The 25,973-nt window shown below is 41.8% G+C and overlaps 1 protein-coding gene across 3 annotated transcripts; it reads left to right on the forward strand.

Annotated features, from left to right (window-relative positions):
- The first annotated feature begins 775 nt into the window (after positions 1-775).
- yap1 (Yes1 associated transcriptional regulator) lies at positions 776-24,061 on the forward strand. Of its 3 annotated transcripts, XM_070905863.1 has the most exons (9): positions 776-1,392; positions 2,729-2,842; positions 2,891-2,964; positions 12,849-12,967; positions 13,617-13,730; positions 19,138-19,307; positions 21,403-21,530; positions 22,682-22,794; positions 23,242-24,061. In XM_070905863.1, exons 1-9 carry the CDS (start codon positions 1,192-1,194, stop codon positions 23,475-23,477), a joined length of 1,269 nt encoding a protein of 422 aa, XP_070761964.1. In that variant the 5' UTR covers positions 776-1,191; the 3' UTR covers positions 23,478-24,061. The 3 variants fall into 3 exon arrangements, with proteins under 3 accessions (XP_070761964.1, XP_070761963.1, XP_070761965.1); XM_070905862.1 differs by having other exon boundaries at positions 2,729-2,964; XM_070905864.1 differs by lacking the exon at positions 13,617-13,730 and having other exon boundaries at positions 2,729-2,964.
- Positions 24,062-25,973: the final 1,912 nt, after the last annotated feature.

The raw sequence follows: 25,973 nt of genomic DNA on the forward strand, positions 1-25,973 counted from the left end.
AAACTTAAACTTAAAACACACACAAAAAAATTGAAGCAATAACAAAACCCATTTGTTTTGGCAGAAATATGTGTTCAGTCGAGGTTTTCATTACTTCCACACACAATCTTTCCACCTGCATGGCATTTTTGGGGGGTCCAAAAGTGAGGTTAGTATAGTTGGACAAATTATGAAACTTACATGTTCACTGTATTTTTTTATATTTACTTAACACTCACTTCAATGTCATCATTCAATCAGGGATCAGCAAGGGTCCTTCTTGTATTCAAGTGGTTGCCAACAAAATAAGGAATACCTTAATTCAGTAACTGTTGCCCAGATTATCTAATTAATGTGTAAGAATGACTGTTCAGTTGCCCCATCGATTATTAAATAAACAATAACAAAAGTCACCATATATGCAGACTGTCAAAATCCTGTTAAATGGAGGTTTGAGGTGAAGGTATATGAACATTAAAAAGTTGTGACATATATCTAATCAAATGTATTTAATGGACGTTGATGTAAACAAGGAAAACTTTTGCATAAATAAGTCTGGAGGCCCCTGGACCCTCGCGGGCCCCTGGGCTACACTGACTGTACCTTTAAAGACTCTTGTCCCAATTAAAGCCAAGCCCCGCCTCTGGAGCAGACATCCCATGAGTCATAAAGTTTGATGTCCTGCCCAAAGTTTAGACCCGACTGGAGCAAAAGTTTTTTTCTAGAAAGTGAGCTGCGGAGATTTGTTCTACGAACTATGAATCTTTCTTATAACAATATTCACTAACAGCTTCAACTTGGCCGAAACGCAGAAAAAGTGGGATTCTTCCGGCAAAGGGTTTGTTGTGTTTTTTCTCTTTTGTGGCTGCGTCTGCGGTTTTTTTTGTGGAAAAGTTGGGGTCGGACGACAACATAGATTCCAGTGTGGAGTGGATATGCGCTTTGTTACACTGACAACTATGCCAGCAAGAAACAACAGGAAAACGCTGTCTTCCACTGCAGACTTCGACAGCTAACACACTTTGGAAGAAAAATAAAAGTACTCGACTGTTAAAGTTTAGAATGACTCGGGACAACTTTTAATGAGTGTCGTCGATATTTCCTGATTTTCTGCTGCGTGAAAAAAAGTTTGGGATTGGCTCAAACTTCTTTTTGTGAGTTTCTGATCGCGACATTTTCGGACACATAAAGTTTGCAGACTGTTCTGGGACAATGGATCCGAGCCAGCATAACCCTCCTGCCGGACACCAAATCGTCCATGTACGGGGCGACTCTGAGACCGACCTGGAGGCGCTTTTTAACGCCGTGATGAACCCGAAAAACACTATCGTACCCCCTTCCGTACCAATGAGGATGAGGAAGCTGCCAGACTCCTTCTTCAAACCTCCTGAACCAAAGTCCCATTCCAGACAAGTAAGCCCGCCCTGTCTCTCCTCTGCCCCTTCCCAGAAATCACGATTAAAGCAAGGCCCATCCTGTGGGGGCTCAGGCCTACAGTATGTGACTGGCACAGTCACTTAATACCACTTACCCCTTACTTTAATGCTTCTTTACTTTGTGCTACTTCTTAGTTGTGTTAGCCTTTAGGATATCACCACTGTGCCTGGAGAGGCTTTTGTAGTCACATCTTAAAAGCTAGGATAAAATGTTCCTTTTCTATGAGTGTTCATTTTTACATTTTATTACTATGCATTTGTATTTGTACATTTGTCAAATGTCCTATCAAGTTACAATTAGACTGGTAAAATCACTGCCAAAAAAAGCAAAACAAAAAAAGGCCGGTGGTTATAGAGTAACCAAAATATCCTCAAAGCCAGTTGTTTGGTCTTATTACTGCAGAACAACTGGATCCGCAGAATAAAGTAGAATATTATTACACTTACAGTGAGTTGTCAGTTTCTCTAAACCTAAACAGGATAAGTTAACTTGCACATATGTGTAAATGTTTTGTTTAGATTCATGACTGTGTATTTCACTTACAGATGGGTAGCAATCTTGGATGTGGAAATAATCAAAGGGAGTCTCTGAAAAGAGTTTTTGTAATCAAGATGATTTGCAATCAAGAATTCATACGATTGTTGAATTCGCCCTATTTACCCCCCTCCCCCTGTCCTCCCCCGTACCGTCGGTCCCCCACAACTGTTGCTTGTGGTCTCTGTGGAGATCAGTGCGCATGCGTTGTTGTGCAGCGAGTCTGCGCTCTCCTCTGTCCCACACAGGCCTCGGACCCCCTCCATCCTCGGATTCCAACAACACTCAAACTTGCGTACACATGCACATGAAATGAGTTTCCTAGCATACATGTGGAGTGATTATAACTTATGAGAAGAAACTGAAATGTTAAATCAGGCTAATATATATGTAGACTAAGTCCACAGCAAGCACTAGTCCTTTTTGGTCTGTGTCCACTAGTTCTTTGTAGCCTTATTATTATCTGTGAACTGACCTCAAATACACTTTTGTGTTTTCTATTCCAAATAAAAATATTCATTTTGTATGGTGTTTTATAGATGCTATTTTTTGTGACATTCTTATAATGTCCTCTCAAATTAAACATTTTATTATAGGATAACTGCAGTCATTTTTAACTAGAGATATTCAAACAAACTTAGGTTTTAGACAAACTTATTTCTCTTCATAACAATATTAGATGAAACTTGGTCAAATTAAGAGGTCCCTAAGGGAAGTCATATTATTTTAAAATGTTATGGAATTGCATTCATACTGCTTCTTTCCAACCCCAACACAGGCAAGCACTGATGCTGGGAGCGGCGGCGCGCTCACACCCCACCATGTCCGTGCACACTCGTCCCCGGCCTCCCTGCAGTTGGGAGCTGTTTCTGGTGGCTCCCTGTCTGGCATGGTCCCACCAGGAGCCTCCCCTCAACATCTCCGTCAATCTTCTTATGAGATTCCTGATGACGTGCCCCTTCCCCCGGGGTGGGAGATGGCCAAGACTGCATCAGGCCAGAGATACTTCCTCAAGTAAGTATGCTGGCAACAAGTGTTTCTTGTATTATACACTCCTTGAAAAAGTGTAAAGTTGGCAGCTTTGTGTTTTTGAAAACACATTTGTCGACGTACCTCAGTCCTCCAGAGATATCTATGTCCTACTGTCAACGCTTTGCGTCCTGATGAAAGCAATGTCATGGAATCTTTTGCTAAAAGGGAGATGGCTTTAAAATTGATTCATTACTTTTTGACCTGACAATATTAAGAGTAAGAAATTAGGCATGATATCTAATGTTAACTCAACTATCCTGTTCCCTTAATTTTTCCAAACAAGACCAAGGTAGTCATTCGAATCTTGACTTTCATGTTCATGTGAGTGTGGGAAACCTGCTTCTTTTTTTTAAATCATATTTCAGAATGCAACAAGTCAAGAAGAGTCACTGCAATATGTCCAGTCAGCGAAATAGTTGTATTCAAATGGGTCAAGACTTACTTAAGACAAAAAACTAAATTGGTCATTAACATACAGAATATACATTGAAAATAATAGGTGAGTATCTTCTCAAGGTTCAACAGAGATGTAACTGAACCTTTCATTGTCGGCTTATGAAGCATTACAAGCACAAGTTGAAAACTTATTTTCCAAATTTTTAGAGATGACATGAAAATGTTAGCTTCCAGTAATGGCCGAGACAAGTCCAAGTTAGCAGAGAGGTGGTCTTGAGATGGGACTCTCATACTGTGGCTCTGTTCAGTGTACATTATGCTGACAATAATTTGCAAATCTGCTACAGTGCACAATGGTGGCCAGTGTGCTCAAAGAGAGACAATTGCAATAGTTAAATTGTAGGTTATTAAATTTGGTGTCCTCTGCAAACAAGAGAAGTCTTTTGAGGGACTTCTGCTGTATGTAGTGTTCCTTTTCATGGTCTCAGGTTTCAGTAGAAACAATGGAGCATTGTAGCTGCCCCAGACAGCAAAGGACAGACAGCTCTGCAAAGCTCTTCTGCTAACCAGCAGATCTCTTACACATTAATGATCCAAAGTAAACTTTTTAAATAACAAGTATACCAGAGCCCTTCAGGCCTGTCACAGACTCACAGGGTTTTTCTTTTTATTCTTTATTACTTTCTTACGTATTTATTAATCCTTTAATGCCTCCATTCTCTGACATTCTGTGAAAATACAGATTGAACTGTTCATAAAAGTGACGCCTTTACAACTATTTATGTTATGATAATCTGCTCATTGCGAAATGTTCCCAACTTATGAGATCCTCAGCAGCTCATGTTTAGAGATGATTTGACTTTGAAAGTTGTCATTCTTACTCCTATTAAAGGCAAAATGTTGTCAGTTCTAGGAAATATTACTCTCTGACGAGGGGTCTGACCAAACATGATAGCCTCAAATTTACTTGGATCAAAAAAGAGCTTTCAGTACCAGATGTTTTAAGGTCTCACATCTGGAGAACATCTGGCCCATTTTGTGGAGGCTCTTCTAAAATTGTACAAAAGGGGTGGGGGGTAGGAGAGGGAAAACGCTATTCTCATAGACTCTCCCAGGATCACTGCAGTTGTTTAGAAACTGACTGAGCTAATGCCCTTTCAGACAATGAGACTATTTTGTAAATTAAAACAGTAAAGTTTAGTTTGGAAAACCCAATTTTGTGTCAGTTAAAGTTCAAATGTTTGTTGCACTATTAAGTTTGTAGGAATACGTTACATTTTCTTTTGTAATCTTTTCCTTGTTATACAACAATGTGCAATCGTCAGAGTTTGATTTGAGTTTTTCTAATGCTTTTACACTGACAACAAAACAGGACTGCAGATAGAGAATTACTATCTATGATTAATTGATCAATTGGTTAACTGTGTATCTGCAATTGCCGCCCTGAGACGAGACTTAGTGCAAAACAACATACACTAATATGCTGTGATTCGAAAAATTTTGTTTTTGTACGGCTTAGTAGAAGAGACAAACTGCCAAAAGGTCCCTTCTTAAAACACAACTGAAGTCTTTTATATTCCAGCTAGAATAATTCTGCAGAGACTAAAAGCATTTCAGTAAAGCAAATACAGTAGTCCTTAAATCAACAATTTACAATTTAGGTTTGTACCATATATCAACAGACCACCTTTCTCTTTGCAAAAAGAACAATTTACTCTGAATCCTTAATATTAAACTCTAGCCTGTTTTTAAAAAATATTAATAGAAAATTAAAGATTTTAGATTATTGCAAGCCTCTGCTCATGTGTGTTTACAAGTCTGTTCCAAAACTGTAGCATCTCGCTTTCTACTTTCTACTTCTACTAGCAAAACTGATATGAAATTATGGACTTGGAAAAACAGTTGAGTATGTCTGTAAAGAACTGTGTTTCAACAGGCATGTTATACAACAGTACAGTATGTAGTGCACAGTGTTTGTGTTCAAGTAAGGAAAACTCGAGGAGACATCTTCCATACACCGCACATCAAAGTGCAGATATTTGATCTGGAATACAGGCGGCCTCAGCAGAGCTGCTGGAAAAGACACTCCCCTATTTATAAACAGGGGTTGTCTGACTGAGACGTGTGTGTGTGTGTGTGTGTGTGTGTGTGTGTGTGTGTGTGTGTGTGTGTGTGTGTGTGTGTGTGTGTGTGTGTGTGTGTGTGTGTGTGTGTGTGTGTGTGTGGGGGGTGGGGGGGTGGGGGGGTGGGGTGGGGGTGGGGAGTCGGTCACCAGCTAGCTGAGCAGAGAGCGGGAGCTCACATTTCACTCAGGTGACCGCTGTTGTCCTTACAGATATATCAAATCAGGGTGAAAGTTTTTAAAAAAAACAATTACTTTCTCCTTTCTCCTTTCTCCTCTGATTTTCACTACTTAACTATAGGATCATGCATTGGGGATGATTTGCCTCTGTGAGTCACAGCAGCTCTGCGGATGCCCATGTCCCACTCCCTTTAAAAGCCAGGCTCCGTTTTGGTATGAATGGAGCCGTGGCGCTGTGATGGTGCCTCTTTTGTGTCAATGGAGTTAAATGGCAGCCATGTGGAGATGACTAGAAGAGGGGCCAAGAGAAACTCTGGCCCTCCCTTTGTCCCAGCAGTGAAACAGTGATCTTTATTCAGACCACAGGCCTGTTGAGACTCATGTGAGCCTTCCCAAAATAGACAAATGGTTGACATGAAGTTTAAAGATGGCGGTGAAGTGAGGGCAGCGGCTGTCGTAGGAGTTTTACCATGTTCTTCACATCTGAAATATTCAGCTCTTGTCAGGCTTGGAGTTTGGTGTAAATTTTAATCAGTGGAAATAAGTGATTGACCTAATGCAAGTGTGACAGTGCTGACAGCTTGGCCTGATGTGTTTTGAATAGTGATTAGTGCTGAAATAATTAGTAGATCATTTGATTATCCTGTCCCCAGAAAATGAATTGCCAACAAATTTGATAATCAATATATAATTTTAGTCATTCATCGTGAAAAGATTAGTTTCCAGCTTCTCAATTGTGAGGATTTTCTGCTGTTCAGTTTTCTATCATTGTAAATTTGGATTTCAAACTGGGAAATTGTGATTTATATATATAATATATATAGTTTTATAGTTAATGAAAATAATTGGTAATTGTAGCCGGGATGGAAATAGGAGTCAGATATCTCCTGCAAAACTCTATTTTGTTTTGGCTAATGCATAAAAAAACAAAAACCTTAAGCTGGGAGAAGACTGGGAAACTGTCAACAAAGTCTGTTGACCTTTCCTCCTCTTTCTTCCAGCAGTTTGCTGTGGCCTTTGATTTATGACAGCAGGGGCAGGGAGGTTGGGTCACCTTGCTTGGTACTGGGACGGGGGCAGGGCCGGTCTCCAGGGCTGGGTCATAAACTAATGAAGGTTTCTAATTTAGACACACCGGTAAACTAGGAGGGGTAATCACTGTTTCCGGGCGCTTATTAAATGCAGCTTTGAATGAGCTTTTAGTCCGTGGGAAGTCAGCCCTAAGCAGAGGAAAGCTTTGGGGGGAGTAGCTATTGTCTGCCCTCAGGGGCAGGTAGAGCAATGTGTTGATGGACACTTTTGTCTTTTCTCATTTGGATTTTAAACTGTTTTTATGAGCCTGGTTTCCCACAACCACAATAGCCGACTTGTGTCTTTCCATATTGAACTTAACAGTAATTGTAAACAATCAAATTATTCACTGTGACCAGATTTGTTCTGCATACTGTATTATAAAATATTACTAACTTTGTTTTCTGTGTTTTTGTACACTGCAAAGCTGCATACTCTTGGTTAACCAGGAACATTAAACCGAAATATTAGTCTAGCTTCAGTGTACACTATCTGAGGTTTCCTGAACATCTGTTGCACTAAATATAAGTCAAAGAGACCCCCTATTAGAGCAGGAAAGATCAAAGTGTTTACTTGGACCTTATGCTCTCATTGTATGTAGTTGATATCTGTGTAGTGCTGATTTGGAATATGAGATCATGTTGGGGTTTCCAGCAGACAATTGTGCCTCATGGTAATATTAACAAATGGCTTGTTAATTGTTTTAAACCCCCCCAACTTTCTTCTATTGAGTAAAGACAAACTGCCATTGCAGTCTTTTATTTCAGTCCCGTTAAGACTGGGACTGCAAGTCAATTTCCACACGGTTAATAATATTGTGGTGAAGATAATAAGTAAAATAACTTAAGTTAAATATATGCCCAAAGCGTATTTGAATACTACAATACCCACAGTGCATTGTGAGACACATACAAATGCCGTGGTTGTTAATATAGAACATTTAATACTGTCCAAACCCCGAGATGTTTGCCTCATGAGTGTTAATGCTGTGAAAAATGAAGTTGTCAGTTGCCTGGGCTGCTTTTTAACGTTGCACCACATTTGTTGTAAACATCTTGTATCACAGCAGTGTTGACCGTCTGTCAATTGTCTGAAATGGATTTCAGTTTTATAGATTGGCTATAAAACCAAATCTGCATCTTATGTTAAGTATACTTAAATATTTTCAGCATCAACTGTTATCTAATTAATTAATAACTACGCAAATTGGATTTCAAGCTAAGCTGTTATGAACTGAGGCCACTTGGGCAGTCACAAATGGTGCTGGGAAGACAGGGCTGGAAGCCTGCGTGAAGCCCTCATTTGGAGCAACTTTGTGTTTGACAAACTTTTGGTTTATTGACCACACACAGACAAGGCCCTTCCTGTTCAACTGTGGCCTGTCGGCTCAGTACACAAATGGGACTGTGAGAAAGTCAGGCTAGTGTTTACCAAAGTCTTGATGTAACACCTCTGTTCCAGACATCAATGCCTCCACTGTCACTGAGGGCATCTCCACAGAGATGTAGTATCTGAGAAGTGGACCCTCTCAGGTGGACTCAAACCATAGCACCTCATAGAAACTGAATAATGCTTGAATAACAGAATCAAAAAACATTTGTATATATGTTACATACATTTGCATACATACATTTTTAAATTTCTTTACCATTTAAAAGTATGTATTTACCCATTAATGACAAATGTGATATTGCAACAGAGTCTACTGATTTATTACATTCAGTGTTTCTGTAGTGTGTTTAACATAGTTAGCCACAGTTTTTGCCAAAACAATTTAAATCCTTTGAGGACTGACTGATCTCGCATGGCACTCCCATAAATGACACTTAAAGGAATTCGTTTTTGAAAATAAACGGCCGTAAAACTGAACCTTCTCTGAGCTACACGCAGTCCTGCTACTTTGCGAATTAGTTGCTTCGTTAGGAAGTGTGATGATACAAACCCTCCTTCAAAGGGAAACTTAATGCCACAATAGGGTCACAGAGGTTGCCCCAATAATCTCTCTTGATGATGTCCTGCTGATAGAGAGGCAGCCAGGCATCCCCAGTCAACCAGAGTGGCCATCCTCATCTTAGAGGCCTGATTACATCTGGCCTCCCTCAGTGCGCTCTTTAGTTATTGGCTTCAACCACCTTCCAAGCATATACTCCCTGGGTGGAGCCACTGTGGCCTGAGGATCCCATTTTTAACATTTGACAACTCAGCTGTGGGGCGTGCTGCACTCCCCAGAGCTTCACTCCCCTGTTTTACACCAGTGAAACGCAGCTTTTGACATCTGGCTTTGAAGAGAGACAGTTTCAGTGGAATAAACAGTCAATCTGGCTTCAAATCTAGCTTTGATCTGCTGTTTTGGCAGGTAGCAGAGCTTATTCAGAGACATTTAAACCACAGAGCTGACTTATTTTTGGACAGCACATTCTCCTCAAAGCCAGATGTAAACGCCACAGTTTTCATGGGTGTAAACAGACAATCTGTGTGTTAGGAAGTTTGTCATACTACTGTAATCAGATGAGGTCTGTGAAACAAGTGCAGCATTCAGACTTCTTCTCTTGGATCTCTTTAAGGATGTCTTTTGAAGCTGATTTAATCGCAGTCTTTTAGATATACATTTAACTACTGAGAGAGTGAAGTTATATGTTGAATGCCTCTTTTAGTATAGAATTTTAAAAAGTATGTCGATGAGGTCTAGCTCCATGTGATCGGCACTGAACAGAAAAGTTGAATAGCAAATCGGTTAAGCAAAGTCAAGTTTAGCCTTTATGCGAAAGGTCCCCCTCCCTTCTCCTCGGCAAGACACATTATAAATAACGCTGGTACAATAAACGCCACCTTGATAATTGGGCCATCAGTCAAGGAGATGTCAAGTGCCTGGGTGGATCAAGAGTCCTACTCCATGCTCTGCTAAGCCACAGTCAACCACGATAACAGCTTGAGCAAAAATGAGCAATTAAAGCACCACACTACAGGCAACTGACTTGATAATGGGTCATGTTTGAATCACATTGCTCTCTTTTGCTGCAGTACCTGGCCATTTACAGACAGTTTGCTCTGAAGAAGCTAATGATTGGTTATATTTTGTCTTTGGTGATTCACAACAGAATGCCAGACATCAGATTGCGGCCATGTCCGCAATAATGCAGATACATTGATTTGTTGTGCCTGTCGTTCACAATAGGTTTGCATGTTGGAACACCAAAAGCATATTCTTCATTACAAAAAAACGCTTTTTAAAGTGGTTGAATTTGAAAAATGGGGAGCATTTCATTCATGCCCGCTTCGTGCTTTGAAAATTGTGACAGAAATGGTATAAAGCTGCTGTCTCATCTGTCAAGGCTCAAAAAGTGGCTGTAAAAGTTTGTTTGCACCTTCATGAAGATGAGCAGCACTGGCTAGTCTGAATTTAAATGGCAGCAGTAATATAACCACTCCTACTCTCCATCAATGTGCTCAGTCTGTAAACAACATGAAGTCAAGCCGACCGATAAATTTACTTAAAGCGTCATCTTAATGTTTTGGTATGTATCAGTTTGGACAACAACCTTTTTAGAAAACCTTGAAAACCTGTGAACATTGTTTTCAAATATAACTGCATTAGTGTGGACCAGGCCTGACCCATGACCAGTTTGCTCTGTGTCCACTGCCCTGCCCCCAGGGGATGGAGGTTGGGGGAGGGTGCGGTGACCATCCTGCAGAGCTCGCCGTGGTGTCAGAGACATGTAAAGACAACACCGAGCAGTTGTGACTGTGGAGGTTGCGGATCATCAGCAATTCCTAACAGCAACTGGTGGCCTCCAGCAGGCCAAACAGTTGCCATGACATTGTTTTGTTTTATGTTTCGCCTACAGGAAGCGGTGTATAGCCCTGGCCATATAGGGTTCGGGGCAGGTTGAGTGAATGGATTATCTTTTAGTTTTAAAACCTGGTGATAAATTACTGGCTCTTGGTAACTCATTTACCAGTTCTCTGACTTCCCACATACAGGCTCTTTGAATACAGTGCAGTGCTGACTTGGAGGCTCTCAGTGTTTGGATTTTATCACAGGCTTTTTGATTATAATGTCCTCTGTTTTGAACTGAAGCTTTGTTTACATATGTTTTGATTGATTTGAGCTACAACAGTTAGCCTCCCAAGCTAGGGTTTGATAGAAAATTCAATATTTGTACTTTCATCTGTGCTAAGAGAAGCACAAGTTAAGGGGGCGTGTATTTTAAATCCGAGATCTTGGGGGCTTTGAGGTTGTATATTTCCATCTATGTTTTCCAGTTGTAACATTTTTGTTCAGCATTGGTGTACCAGGATGTGCAGGCCTTTCATTTACGATAAGCCCTCCCTTCCCTTCTCCCAGAGCTCCTCTCGCAGTCTCCTCCCCTGTTCTCCCCTCCCCTCTATAATAAATGTCATAGTTTCCAGAGTGGGAAGGAGGCAGCGAAGGGGGCAGGGCGGGTGCTCGGAGTGTAACAGGACCACAGCAACTCCTGCAGCCAATGGAATTCAGAGGGATTGCTTCCGTAGATGTTTTTTTCCTCTTTCACTCTTTTTTTTTCTTCTTTTCTGTAGTTGTCTCACCCCGCTCCTTGTGACCCCTCTTTCTCAAGGGGCCCCTCCAATCTGAGCAGTTCCAGCTATTTTGCTTGGTTTGTGGTGTTTGTGTGTGTGTGTGTGTGTGTGTGTGTGAGGGCTGGGGGAGGGTTCAGTAGGGGATTTGGCAGCTCCTTTGATCAGTAAAGCATAAACAAGAGGGGGCTTCAAAATGGGTTGCATTGTGTTGGGGGGAGGAGTGCTGAGTCAGGCCCTCTCGCTCTCTATCCTGGGATAGAGAGCAGACAGGCAGGCTGGGATTACCGCAGAGGCCAAGAGAAACTCTCTGAATCTCTCACTTCACCCAGCTGTTCCAAAATCTGGGCTAATGGCGCTTTGGGATCAAATTAACAGCAAGTTGTAAAGAATCGTAGTGGCTAGAAGAACACATCCAGAACATGATTATTGCAGGGTAGAATAGATCGATTGCTGTGGATAATTTTTAATTGCATTATGAACAAACTCTTTATTTTTGTCATGTGTATTGTGTGTAAATCAGCGATACAGTAAAAATGTGAGAGTTGTGGTGTTTTGAATAAACAAGCTACTGGAGTTTGGTGCCTATTTGTTTGAGGAGAGGGGGGTCTCTTAAATGGGATGTTTCAAAAAACAAAAAAACGAAAAAAAAAAAAAAAGAACAAGTGAATAGTGGGGTTTTAGGTCGTAGCTCAGTCTGTGCCTTTGTCAAGCAGGTGAAAGCTTTGTAAATGTGGCGCCAGATTGTTAAAGCCCCTGACACTCCACAGTGTCCGAGCCACTTCCAGGAAAAAGGACCCCCTGCGTTGAGCCCTGGGACTGACCCTCCCTCAATAGAGAGGGTCCTGCTCGGGAGAGGAGGGCTTCCTGTATTAGCTTTCCATCTTAATCAAGCAACAAGTACCAACAAAGCACTAATTATCAATGCCTTCACAGAATGCAACACAATGCCCCCTCCCCCGGTCCCCACTCCCGTCCCGGCAAAGACGAGCCATAAAATAGATGGAGAAACATTGTTTGACATTACAATGGTTGTTTTGAAACCAATCTTAGCCTCTTAGACATTTTCAAGACGTGTTCAGCTTACCTACAGTCAGATGTTTTGACTTGATTTATTTTTAGTGGGTCTACTGTTTGCCTTAATTATTTATAAGGCTATTCAAAACAAGGTACAAGGTCCATTCTGATTCATTCAATTTTTAAAGTGAATTATAGTGAAAAATCCAGTCCACTCCAAACTAAGAATGAAATCCTTGTGTGCATCTATATTGAATTGTGGGTTCAGACTGGGTCCAAACAGACACAGCTGAGTTTGGCTTCCCGTAACAGTCATCGTTTACAGAAATCAGGGGTTAGCTTCAGTGTTTTCATCAAAGAGCTTGTTGAAACTGCTCTGAGTCATCAGTTCCTGTATGTGACCTGCTGTGTTGCATTAATTTGGCCCTTGGTTTGAACTTACTACTGATTACTGCTAAAAACACATTCATCATTCAGTCATATTTCTGACCTATTTATTTATTTTTTGCTATATTGTCTCTTACAGCCACATTGATCAGACCACCACTTGGCAAGATCCTCGCAAGGCCCTACTCCAGATGAACCAGGCTGCCCCGCCCAGTTCTGTGCCAGTTCAGCAACAGAACCTTATGAACCCAGCCAGTGGTGTGTATATGTTGACTTTGTTGAATTTGGTTTTACTATAGAAGCGGCACATGACATGTATTACAGATAATGTTCATCATATTGTGGGGCTTTCAGCGTTGAGGTTGTTTCTGGGCATTTACTTACTTTCATATAACTTACAGTAGAAGCCAGGAGCAGTCTAGTCTAGTTCCTACATGTCACTAAGACTCTGTGCACCTCAGTTCTGTCCATGCAATTGGAATTTGCCCTAGGTGAGGTAAGACTGAGGTAGAACGTGACAGGTCCTGTCTGACATGTTTGGGAGCTCCGTGACTCACAGATTACAGAGTTTACAGATGAGGTATCTATGTATTCTCAAAATTGTCACTGTTCGATCTGGCAAAAAAAATAATTAATTAAATCCTTAAATGTTGCCAAACTGGCTTGTTTGAAAAATAATGTGCTGCTATTTATCTTGTCATGTTTATTTTTGTCCTAGCATGTGCACATTAGGATATATATCAGATATTACCGCTTGTCCTACTAATAGAGTGTCTATAACTACAATATGCTGTAAATATGCCCAATTAAGTAGTATAGTTAAGTAATGTTGCTATATGTTGTGCAACAATGTCAATAAAAGAAAAGCTGAGCTGTGAGTGAACCACTTTTGCCTGTCCTCCCTCAGGTCCTCTCCCTGATGGCTGGGAACAAGCTATTACATCAGAGGGAGAAATTTACTACATCAACCACAAGAACAAGACCACATCCTGGCTTGACCCACGACTTGACCCACGCTTTGGTAAGTTTGCTATAGACAGGGATTTTTTTTTTTTAGTTTAGTTCTTCATTTAAGTAAAATACCATGTATGTTCTATTTATTTAAATGAAGGCACCCAAACATCATTGTAGCTACTTAAAGTTATAATAATATTTGTATTTTATATTAAAAATGTCAACAAACATTTGGTTACTTAAACATTTGGTTTTTGTGACAGTAATTTACTTTCTCCAGCTGAAAGCTCTGGCTAATCCATAAGTGATGTATCACCACTGTTGAAATAGTGAGTGCAATTCTGTATGATTCATAGTTCATTTCACTGTGCTACATTGTTTTGGAGTGACTAGTCACACCATTGGTTGTTGAAAACAGATTTCACCAAACCCCCACCCTCAAAATCTGCACCTAACCTTTTGTCAGCCATTTTAGTGTTTGAGCAACAGCTGAGTTGGCCATTAATCCCCCAGGCCAAGCTAAAGTTTGACAGTTAGCTTTCAGTGTGTGGTGGACAGGGTTGGTGAATTAGTGACAGGACCATGTACATGTGTTGAGGTTTCTCTGTGGCCATGGGAATGAGCTGATCCTCCTGTGCCAGAAAGACTTCCAGAGATGAAGGTTCCTGCTTATGTCACTCTGACTCATTTACGCTTCAGGTGCCATCCCTTCATTACAGCAGCATTCCCCAGGGAAGCTCACCCTGGTTCACAAAGGCAACATGTGTGAATCAGCATGCAGGCTGTTATCCTGTTAAATTTTAGCGTCACTTTTTATCAAGCCTGGGCACTTAAAGGGCAGATTTTTTTTTCCTGTAAGCAATTGTGTGTCCCACTCTGAAGGCAGGCAGGAAAGTTCAAAACAGAGTTGTAAGGGGAGTGGGGCAGCTGGGAAGAGATGGCGGCTCTGATCGGTGAACCTCTTTGAAGATTTATAAGTCTTGAACACACAAGGCTGCTGGGCCCCTGAAAGCCAGTGAGAGGGAGAAAGAGACCATGTTAACTCATTATGTGCCATCAAACATCATTTTGTTCCACATCAGATAAAATCTTTTTAGTACTTAATGATTCTAAAGCCTCACATTTATACCTTTTATATCTCTTATGTCGCTCATTCTGCTGTTATTTGTATCTTTTGATCATTTAGATTTTAGATTGCTAAGTGCTATGCACTTCAAACTACTTGATATTTCATAAGTTAGGCTCGGTGTTTGAAGGAAACCCTATTTTTTTTTTTTATCATTTGTGCATAGGAATGGGCTTCTCTGCTTCAGAAACCTCCATACTGCTGCTATGTAGGTCTCCAATCATAAGCCAGCTGCTTTGATAATGGAGGCTAATTTGAGCTTTGAGAAGAAAAGCAGCAGAGCGCCTTTAACTGAGGGTTGTTGCCGGCTGGCTTTCCCCTGCGTGAGGCCCAGTGCAGGCACAGCCCCATTCTGCTCTAGCTCCAGACAGACTTGAATCTCTGCCAGGCCTCTTTATTCTGTGGTCCAACTCTTAATCTGTTCCAGACCTTTTCAGTCAAAGAACTCCAATGTGAGAGGGGAGGTGGGGGGCAGGGAGAGGCAAGGCGAAAGGGGAAGAAAGAAAAACGGAGGAACAGAGGGAAAATGCCGACAGGATAAGCATGCATCCTCTTTAAGATCCAAGGAGGTGGTGAACAGCGAACAAGCCATGAGTGCAAAAGGGGGCTGGCCTATGTGGATATGTTGTTTTCTGTACATACTACTCTGGCTTGAACAGCAAGGGAAGCATACTAGGAGGATACTAAAGTGCGCAAAAAGACATGCACATTTACACATTGCTACATTATCTGTCATGGGATGTTTTTTTGCCTCTACTGTCACAGTACTCACCAGAGAAGTTGGCACCTTATTAATGATGCAACCACCGTGAAATACTCGTAGTGTGATGAGGCAGCAGTGAGACAGTTTAAGGGTCAGTTTGTATTTTCTCACTTACCCCTAGAGCTATCTTTTTATTTGGACCACGTTGATTTTATATGCAACATTTGAGATTTCTGCATTTTCTCCAATACAATGGAGGTGAACTGGATTTTGTTTGCAGTGCAAAAAACATTGGAAAAATTACTTTTGGAAAAACAGCAACTTCTTATTTCAAAAACACTGTCAATAACACACTGACTTTGCCTTGAGCAGTTTTTATTTATTGGAGCGTCCCACTGAAGAAGTAGTCCCTATTGACTCATTTGAGTAAATTGACCCTTTAACGTGGACACCTTCCTGGTGATTTTTACAGAAGTTGGAGGGATTTGGGAGTCATTGCATTGCTATATTTGCATTTCAGTTTCATCGCTAAGTTTGAATTTTATTTAAAAAATGACAGTACTTAAATTGAACATGTAAATCTCACGCAACCTGTTTTTAACCTGTTGTATACTAAAATAATTCCCAGATAGGCTACCCTAAACTATCTCCTTGCCATGCAGAGCCAGGTAAACACGGGCTGCATTTAGTTAGGCCTTACTGTTGTACAAGATGATAAAACAGTGTTTGTATCACATCCAGACTGTTTCTCCACTTGGCTTATCTCGGCGTTAGAAACACAACACCTTCCCAAGGGGCCTTATTTTAAACTTGTTAAATCAGACAGCAGACAAATATTTACAAAGCCTTCAAAGGTGCTGTGCCCTGGTCACATAGAGAACTTCCCACAGCTGGCACACCCTCAACCCTTTCTGCCCCAGGTGATCTTGTGGTGTAATATGCCTGCCAGTGTGATCGCCTGATAAGGGCTTGTGTTGCTGGCTCGTTGTGTTGCAGGGGTGCGTGAAGAAGACAAAAGGCAGACAGCATTAACTTGTCTCTTATCTGCCTGGCCCGCCAGCTATCACCGCCCGCATGAGCTGCTGACTTCAACCAAGCCTCCAAAACCACACACACACACACACACACACACACACACACACACACACACACACACACACACACACACACACACACACACACACTGTCTTCCCAACCTGGACTGGCCTCCTTTTTATGCTATCACCCTGGCCCTGAACTGAACCTGTCCTTCGCTCCTATCTCACCCACAGATGTAATTCCCTGCTTCGATATGCTCATTGTTTGTGCATAGTTCCTCCAGTAACATTGGTTACTGTTAGCTGTTTGGTCTGTAAGGGAGTCCTTGGCTTGGTGGTTCAGTAGAAACTCAGCAGTGCGACTGCATTTGTCAACATCAGTGGATGTCTTTCCATACGTCCTCCTCACTTTTTGATGCCTGCTCTTAGTCAGAACTCGGGCCTTAAAGGAAAATTAGTTAGTTTCAACTTTGGTTTTACTCACGTAGTTTTTGCTATTATTTTTATCGGCTATGATAACATTATACTCACTGAGTCATTGCTTACAGCTGGGAACATGGCTGTATCGATACATTAAATTCAGTTTGGGCAAGAAAGACGAACAGGCAGACGATCAGACAGTTGTAAACAAGCCAACATTTTAGGAACAACTATGTAAAGTTGAATCAAAGTTGAACCAGGTTAGTCTCTCTGTAAACTTCAGAGACGCTATTCAAACAAGAAGTTTACAATGGACAGTTTAGGTAATAATTTTACAGTGAGTCTTTCTCTTGCGATGTTAAGACAATGTTATTATCATCGATGGAAATTGTGGTCAAAACTAGGAAAATAAAGACGCGGGTTGTTTCCTTTTAATGCATGGCTTTGTGTATCAGTGAATCATTCTCATATTCCTCCACTCACTATTTTGTACGTGCTCGTCTTCAAAGCTCAGGCTTTAACAGATCTACAGCTGCTGACATGGCCCATGTGCAGCACCTCTGCCTTGAGAACAGCTGATGGTGCCCTGATAGTGTAGTGATCCAGCCACAAAAGGCCTCAGTATCTGCTGAAGATAAGAAGCGGAGAGTAGTAACACACTCTCCCATGGCTTCGGTTGGTGTGTGTGTGGGAGAGAGGAGGTGGCGGCTGCATGAGTCTGTGTGTGTGTGTGTGTGTGTGTATGTGCTGGGGTGGGGTTGTTGGGGGAGGCAGCGTAGACAGAGGGGGAGGAGGGGGGGGGCAGGGCGGGGCGGGCCTCCAGAGCTTCCCAGGGAGAGCCCTGAGCCACGGTTCATTCAGCTCCTGAGATAGTGTAAACAGACAGTGATTGAATGGTGATGAGAAAGGTGCCGGGGCGGGCAGGACAGCACAGAGAGAGGCAGCCCCGCATGAAAATTGTGCCCTTGTCAAGGCTTTGTTTTGGTTGGTGCTTCAAGCGCATAAGCAAACAGCGCTCCTCATTGGTTCCATTACTGTTACACCCCTTGTGGTCAAGCACATTTGCTTCTCTTTCCCTACTACAGTGATAAAACGTGCGACCTACTTTGCATGCATAGATTGCTGCTTTATACTCATGTTTATTAGACCTACCCTCGCTAGAGTAAAGAATAACAAAGATTTCACTGGGGAACAGCTGTGTTTTCAATACACACACGTTTGTCCCCATATTGTAAACACGCAGTGTGGTTGTTAATGCACAATGCAATTACATTTATTGTGTGAAAGAACTTTGAAACTAAAGTTAATGGTGGTTCAGTGTTTACAGAACCTGGTGTAGCTCTATTTTATATTAATTTGTCTGATTTTCACTCTGTCCTCATCGCATTCATTAAATCAGCTGAAGTGGACCCATCAAGCCAGGGTAAGGAGGCCGTCAGTCTTGAGGGATTATCTGCGATTTGTTTAGAAGGAAACAAAACACACAATGAAAGGATAAGTCATAACTGATGCAATGTACAAAACTAACAAAGCCTGTCTTAGTCAGTGAGTGGGAGGGGATCAGGTCTTACAGGAATAGTGGTAGTTTCAGACACTAGGTGGAAAACTTGTGCTGGGACTTCCCTTGTCCTACACAACCTGCTGCACTGGCTCCACTCTTTTACAAGTTGACCTTGTAGAAAAAGAAAACGCTCAAGTTGTCAGTCTTGTTATACAGCGTTTAAATGCAGCCAAGCATGAAAGGAGTAGTTGCAAAGACGTTCGTGTATTTGTAGTCGGTTTGAGATCCTATGTATTATTTTTGCATCCAATATTGAAAATTGTCGATGTTAAAGCTGCATGTATCTTATTAGCCTAAACAGAGAATGGGGATGAGACAAAGGTGCTCTATCCCACTTAATTGAGACCCAGAAGATTTTCCTTGTTTGCCCAAAATAACTTTTGCTGTTGGGTTAGACATTTCCCCACAGAAGAACGACATGAAAAGCGTGTGTGTACTGTAGTAGGAGCAACTGCTGTGTTCAGATGAAGCTGAAATCACCATTTTAAGATCCTTGTCCTCTCTTGTTCCTTTGATATAAAGTAGTCACAGACCATTTAGAGTCTTGGTATGCAAAGTTTAAAACGAGCACTACATATTACGTTGACAGTAGCGACAGATTTGAACTCCTTTCTGTCTCTTTTGCAGCCCTGAACCAGCAGAGGATCTCCCAGAGTGCTCCAGTGAAGCAGGGAGGGCAGCTGCCTCCCAGCACCCACAGCGGAGTCATGGGAGGCAACAACCAGATGAGACTGCAGCAGATCGAGAAGGAAAGGCTGAGACTGAAGCAACAGGAGCTGCTTCGGCAGAGACCACAGGTCAGGAATCGGAGTTAAAGCATTTAAAAAGATATTCAAAGGCCTTTTGGGAAGTACCCTCATGTGGCCTCATCGAGGAACAACTGACCTGTTTTAAAAAAAGGTCGCAAGGTCAATATTTCATCCGAGTAGTAACAGACACTGGACCCCAAACTGCTCACTACTTGAATGAGGTGTCAGAAAATGTTTATGTTGTAAAATGAAATGTACGTCTTGAATAGGCCTTTGAATATGAGTCATCATTCATAGGTATAGTGGTGGATCTTAAGGCCCTTTGATCGGTCTTTATTGTTACGCCGCCTTGCAATGAAGTCTCGTGAGTCATGTGTGGTAATTTTATCACTTCCTAACGGTGATGTGTCACTGTGCCGCCCACACAGGGTGGTGCAGCCAAGTCCAGCAGTTTACTCAAGGCTGTGTCATAACACCAGAAACAGAGCTTTATGATTATGAATGAGGGTGCTGGCGACTTTGTTTACCATGCCATTCACATGGGTTGTTTAAAGTTCACAGTGTCGGAAGTGACCTGAGTGTGTACATATACCAGGCAGCAGAGGGGAAAAAAGATGATATCTGGACTATCCTTACTGAATTGCACTGTATGCTTCAATAACCCGGTTATTGTCAACTTTCTGAAATGTCATGTGAGGGAGAAATCTGGTTTCCATAATGTGGTAAGGGAGAAAGAGAAACCTGGACAGCACAGATAGATTTCTGCTGGAGAATCCTGATTTCATAACCATGTCAAAGCCTTAAACTGGTTTCTAACTTGGTTTATACAAGTCCTCATGCATTTGTGCATTTATTTTCTTTTCTGATTTCTCCTGGCTTGTGTGCATGTATACTTAGTGATGGATACAGAATTAATTAATTATGCAAGGAAAACATTGCAGTTATAAAGATGACACATGAGCAGCTCAGTTATCTAAGCCTCAGGCATCCATACTTGCCAGTGAAAGAAGGCTTAATGGAAATAAAATGTGGAGATGGGATTGCAAAACAGACTGTATACATTTGATGAACGCCTCCATCAGGCTGTCGACTAGATTCCAGTAAACCCCAAATTCCTGTAACTTTTCAGATACAAGATGTTTGGAATACGGGGGCCTTACTGTGTTTGCAAATATAATAGAGAATGATTATAGTAAGAAATTGTGCAATCGTGCAGGCTATGTGCTTGTGTAGGGAGTTCAACTTTGGGGCAATACTTGCCACACCCAAATGTCTTCCATATGGCAGAAGTACGACGAAGAACGGGTGGTGATGTATGCGACTTGCTGGTGGCAGTCGAGTGCTGACGCTGCTCAGTGGTGCACAAAAAGAGAGCCAATAAAAGCATAAAGGTGGTTTACAGTACACAGCCCTCACAATCCCTCTTAATCAAAACCAGATTGTTTACATGAGTGCATAGGATTCTGGGATACATGTCGTCATTTGAGAAAGAAACACCTTGACGCACTGCGGCCAGTACATCTGAAATAAAAACAGAAAGAAGGGAGAAGACATCTGATTACTTTATAAAGTGCTAATTAAGGCTTTTTATTCATCTTGTTTTTGCTGCAGAGTACATTGTGTCCATTTCTCGTCAGCCACAACCAATAAAAGCTTCAACCAACCACTTAGGGTGTCTAGCAGTAATTTTACATCCTTACTAAAAAAAAAAAAGTCACATCCCATTGGCTGCCTCCTCATTGTGATCTATGACCCTGTAAAAGTTTGAGATCTCCAAATGGTGACACCGGTCAAGTCATGTCACCTTCCCCTTCAAGAACTTCGAGGGAAGGAGGTGAAAAAGAACAATATGACTTCATATCCTTAGCCTTATCTGATACAGCATGTGTAGAAAGCAATTGTCTCCAACTGTTGTCGGCCCCTCATGTAATTCGACACTGTGTATGGGGTGAAATGGAGAGCGCCATCTTGGCAGTCTGTGCAATTCCTTAATTTAACATTTTATGCAGTGACAGCAGAGCAGCAGGGGTGTAAGGCAGTCTTGACATGTTTTCATGAAGCTGTAGTCGTGTATAATTAGCTTCTGAGGTTAGGGGTGGGGTTGATTGTGTTGCTCATGTGTTTTGTGCTTTGTTGTCCACAGGAGCTCGCTCTAAGGAATCAGCTGCCTACCAGTATGGATCAAGATGGCAGCACGAACCCTGTGTCCTCCCCTATGGCCCAAGATGCCCGGACCATGACTGCCAACAGCTCTGACCCATTCCTCAACAGGTCGGTTTCATACAGAAGTCAGGAGTGTCCTTTGTAGAGAGGAAAACTTCCCCCGTTACAGTACAATCACAGCTGAGGTGCGCTGATTGACGTCAGTGCACTTGGCGAGGCCTCCCGTTCTGGTTCAGCTCGTCAGACTCAATGTATCCTGTTTGAAGGAATCTGTGTGCTCGGCTGTTTGAGTTTGAGCTCTGGTGAGAGCTCCCTGAGTTACACAAGTAGTAAAAACAGAAGGCCAGTCTCTGGGCTTAACCCTCTTCACATGGTGGTGGTGACTCATTCAGTCCGGCAGGTCTGTGCCCGAGTTAATTGCCCAATGATGACCTCTGGTGTACAACTGCTGCAATAAAGGCGATCAGAAGCTAAACGGTGGCATAACCTGTGAAAAAAGAAACATATAAAACCACAATGTATTCAAAGTGGAGTAGTAAAGACACAGACCCCAATGGACTGAAACTAGATCTGAAAACAGCTGCGTGGCATTCCTGGAGATCATTCCTAGCTGTTCCAGCTCTAGTTCGTCTGTGAGAGGACGAAGTGAGGAAAGAGCTGAATAGCAAGCAGGCCATGAGAACATGTGGTCCAGTCAGTAGACAGGCCAACCTAATCTCCCCTCCTCCCCCTGTTGCCTCCACTCCCCTGCTCTTACAATGGCCTCATTCATCCTGCCTCTGCCATACTCTGCCTACATATTTTTCCTCTGCTAATTAGTGTAGGCTTGTCAAATGTCCTCTCTCTGCCTCTTTGTTGCCTCATTCATCGTTGCTCTTTTTCCTATATTCTGCAGTAGAGGGTGAAAAAAAGTGAAGCTCTGTTTCAACGGTGTCACTGTGGATTAGTCACCATAGTCACTCAAATAGACATAACTGTTGAAACGTGGATGTATGCAGAAGGTCCCTGAGGGAATTAAGGCCACACTGTTACTTTTCAGCCTGTGTGCTTTTAATAACCGAGTGTGTTTGCTTTGTTGGATCACTTAATTAAATTCACGTAGTTCCGTTTGAAAGAAGAGTTAAGTGAAGGTCATTAAGGTCATCCAAAAAACCCAGCTGAGAGAAAAGGCTTGTTATTTCCTTCAGTTTGACTGAAATCACGATGTTTATTAGCAGTTGTGCAGAGTTTATAACCCAGATGTCTTTTTTTTTTTTCAGCGGGACCTACCACTCCAGGGATGAGAGCACAGACAGCGGCTTAAGTATGAGCAGCTACAGCGTCCCTCGCACTCCAGACGACTTCCTCAACAGTGTGGATGAGATGGACACAGGTGAGGCTGGAAGCTAGATGAATACAGTCAGACGGCGTGGTCTGTTTTCTGAGGTTTCTATAGTGGTGCTGTTTTTTTGTTTGTTTAGTTTTGTGTAGTGCCACATTGTATTGTACAGCATGTTGGCTGAATGGGAAGAGCAAGAAAATATCCTGTTGATAAAGATGACAGTGTCTTTTTAGCTGTCTTGGCTCGTTGATACTCAGCAATTCTTTACACCATGTGGGTGATGTCATAGTCGTCAGAAAGTCCCCAAATCTCCTGCTCGTAATTACAACTAGGAGTCTGATTTCTCCTCACCTGTCTGCTCATATTTATGGTTTGTACAAAAAGATTTGAATGTGGTTTAATTCTCTTTACTGTAATGCACTAAGAGGACTAGATCTTTAATAATCTCTAGCTTGTTAAGTCAAATAATTTAAACAAAATGTTTTTCCTGGTTCTTAGGGGAACCTCTTCCACCCTCCATGGCAACACAGCCCAGTCGTTTCCCTGACTACCTGGACGCCATCCCGGGGACAGACGTGGACCTGGGCACCCTTGAGGGTGAGAGCATGGCGGTGGAGGGCGAAGAGCTGATGCCCAGCCTGCAGGAGGCCCTGAGCTCTGACATCCTCAACGACATGGAGTCTGTGCTGGCAGCTACCAAGATCGACAAGGAGAGCTTCCTCACATGGTTATAGAAGATCCGAGCAGGACGCTCCGTACTCCTCTCCCTACACTCTGAACTGCTGCCTGCTCTAATCTGTGAAGGATTCATAGATGCTTTTACAAGACATTTCAGCGAGCGTCTCTGGACTTCTGTCTCGGCGTGTAAGGCCAACCTCCTTTGAGGCAGTATTGTTCTGTTCTTTTCACTGGTGTGTTATCTCTTTATATTTTGTCTGTGTCTTCAAGGCTGGCCCATGAACAGACAATTAACGCAAGGGTCCCCAAATCTTTCACAGGTCTGTCAGTGAATCTTTACCTAGAGCAGGGGGTCGCTCCTTCCCCTGGTCTCTCCCCTCATAGCTGAGCTGGGCGGGTGCATGTACTCTTCTGCAAGGACTGCCATCATCAGTTATCACCTGGAGTCTCTGGTGCCTCTCTTTCTTGCAATATAGCGTGAAGCAGCACAACTTAACTGTATTTGGGACTATTGCATCTAGCTTAAGTAGCTTTATATTTGGCCTTGTAAGTTTTTATTCTTTCTTTTTTTGTTTGTTTGTTTTCAACGAGCCTGAGAAACCAAAAATGATGTATTTGAAGCATAAAGAACAATACTGATTTGGAGTAAAGGTAATGTGAGGCCCAGTTTGGACATGTTGGCTTTGCTGGGGGGGTGGGGTGAGGGTTGGAGCCTGGGGGACCGACTACATTGCTGCTTGGCTGTGCCAGCAAGTCTAAGTTAAACCTTTGATAGATCAAGTGCCTTCAGTTGTATTTTTTTGAGACGCGAGCAACATGAACAATTACTAAGTTTCTGTAATGCAGCAATAAGCATTAGGCTGTATTCATTTACATCAGCCACACTTTCCTCTATCTAATGTTCAATAATCAAAATTGTATTTTTGTTTTATAAACACATTATAAGGGGACTTAGGGATTTCTGTTTGTTTTTTAAACCCTAGCTCCTTTGTATCTCAGTCTTATCCAAGCCTAATTCATGATTCATTCTTTGTTTTATCTTTTTAGTATTCTTTTGTTTTTAGGTTACTACGTATGTATGATAGCTTAGATCAAATGGCATTTTGCTTGTTTTTAATTTCTTTCATAGATGAATTAATACATTTTTAACAGGGTTGACTGTTATTACAGCACGTCACTTCACCAAGATGAAGTCTGCCAAGACACAGATTGATTCAGTTTGGGCTTTTAACCATTTAGCTGATACTCTTATTGTCTCTGATTTACTATATACATATTAGTGTTATTGTTTATTTGTTGGTCACATGCAGCTTTTACTATCTTTCCTAAACATTAACCAAAAAGGCAGATCTCTTGGCTAAACAGAAACTGTAGCTCTGTAGCTCAATTAAACCTTGTGACAACATACAGTATACAAGAGCTACAATGTTTGAAACAGTCTTCCTAAAAGGAGGGAGCTGAGCCCCTCCGCTCGATGCCGTGTGTTGAAGTATGGGGTTTAAAGACTGCAGCTAGGACAAGTTTAAGCAGGTTTAAGAGTCATGTTGAGGGGTAGCGTAGAAGGCCAGGGTTTGACTGACGGCGGTGAGTTTCATGGATTGTTGATTTTTTTTTTTTGTGAAATAATTGAGAAACAATCAGTTATTATCTCAGTCAGGAATTGTTGTGGCAGATTCCAAAGATGTTTTTGCAATGACGCTAACACTTAGTTTTGCTTCCATTTTCACAGAGTCCAGAAACGGTATGATTTGTAAATCAGCCTCTGTATGAACACACTGTATAAGCTAATGAGAAAATGACGTAGGATTTTAAGTGTTAATGGACACGTCTGAATAGGTCTAGCTGAGAGATTCTTCTTTTACTTTTTAGATGAGATGGTTGTTTTGAGTGACTAACCCTGAGATTTAAGGATAAGGTTTCAGAACAGAGAAGCAAGTGATTCTTCAAGCGCTCACATGTTTACATTCTCTCTGAGTAAGACACTGCTACAGCCGCAGTGGAGACAACACACTGACAATTCTCTCATAATCACATTATTTTGATGTTTACAGCATGACTACATCTTTGCATTACTGCAGTAACCTTTGAATAATCAGCCTGCTGTGCATGCCCTTGGTCGAGGACTTGCAGGATGTCACACTGATTCTGTTGCCAACCAATACTTAATTGGTAGCATTAACTTGATGGAACAATATTTCTTTTTTTAGATCAGAACATGAACAATTTTTTTTATTTTGTGTGAGAAACCTCGTTTTAGTTTTGATTTTATTGATCATTAAATCATGTGTTGATGATGGATTTAAGATGGATAAACAGTGTTGGTGAGAACAATGCAACTAAAATGAGTGGTACACTACAGTGCTTGTATTGCACGGCTACAGAGTTTTCATTTTGATGCAATGACGCATTTTGTCACACAAACCTGATTTTATGCTTACTTAGTGTGTAATTGTCAGAGCATATTAGCTGTTGACTGTCATTGTAGCAGTAGAACTAATCACACAAGTTAAAGGATTTTGTATTTAGAGTTTTCTAAATGCACATGAAATGAA

The sequence above is a fragment of the Enoplosus armatus genome, chromosome 5 (genome assembly GCF_043641665.1).
Source record: "Enoplosus armatus isolate fEnoArm2 chromosome 5, fEnoArm2.hap1, whole genome shotgun sequence".
Classification (NCBI taxonomy): domain Eukaryota; kingdom Metazoa; phylum Chordata; class Actinopteri; order Centrarchiformes; family Enoplosidae; genus Enoplosus; species Enoplosus armatus.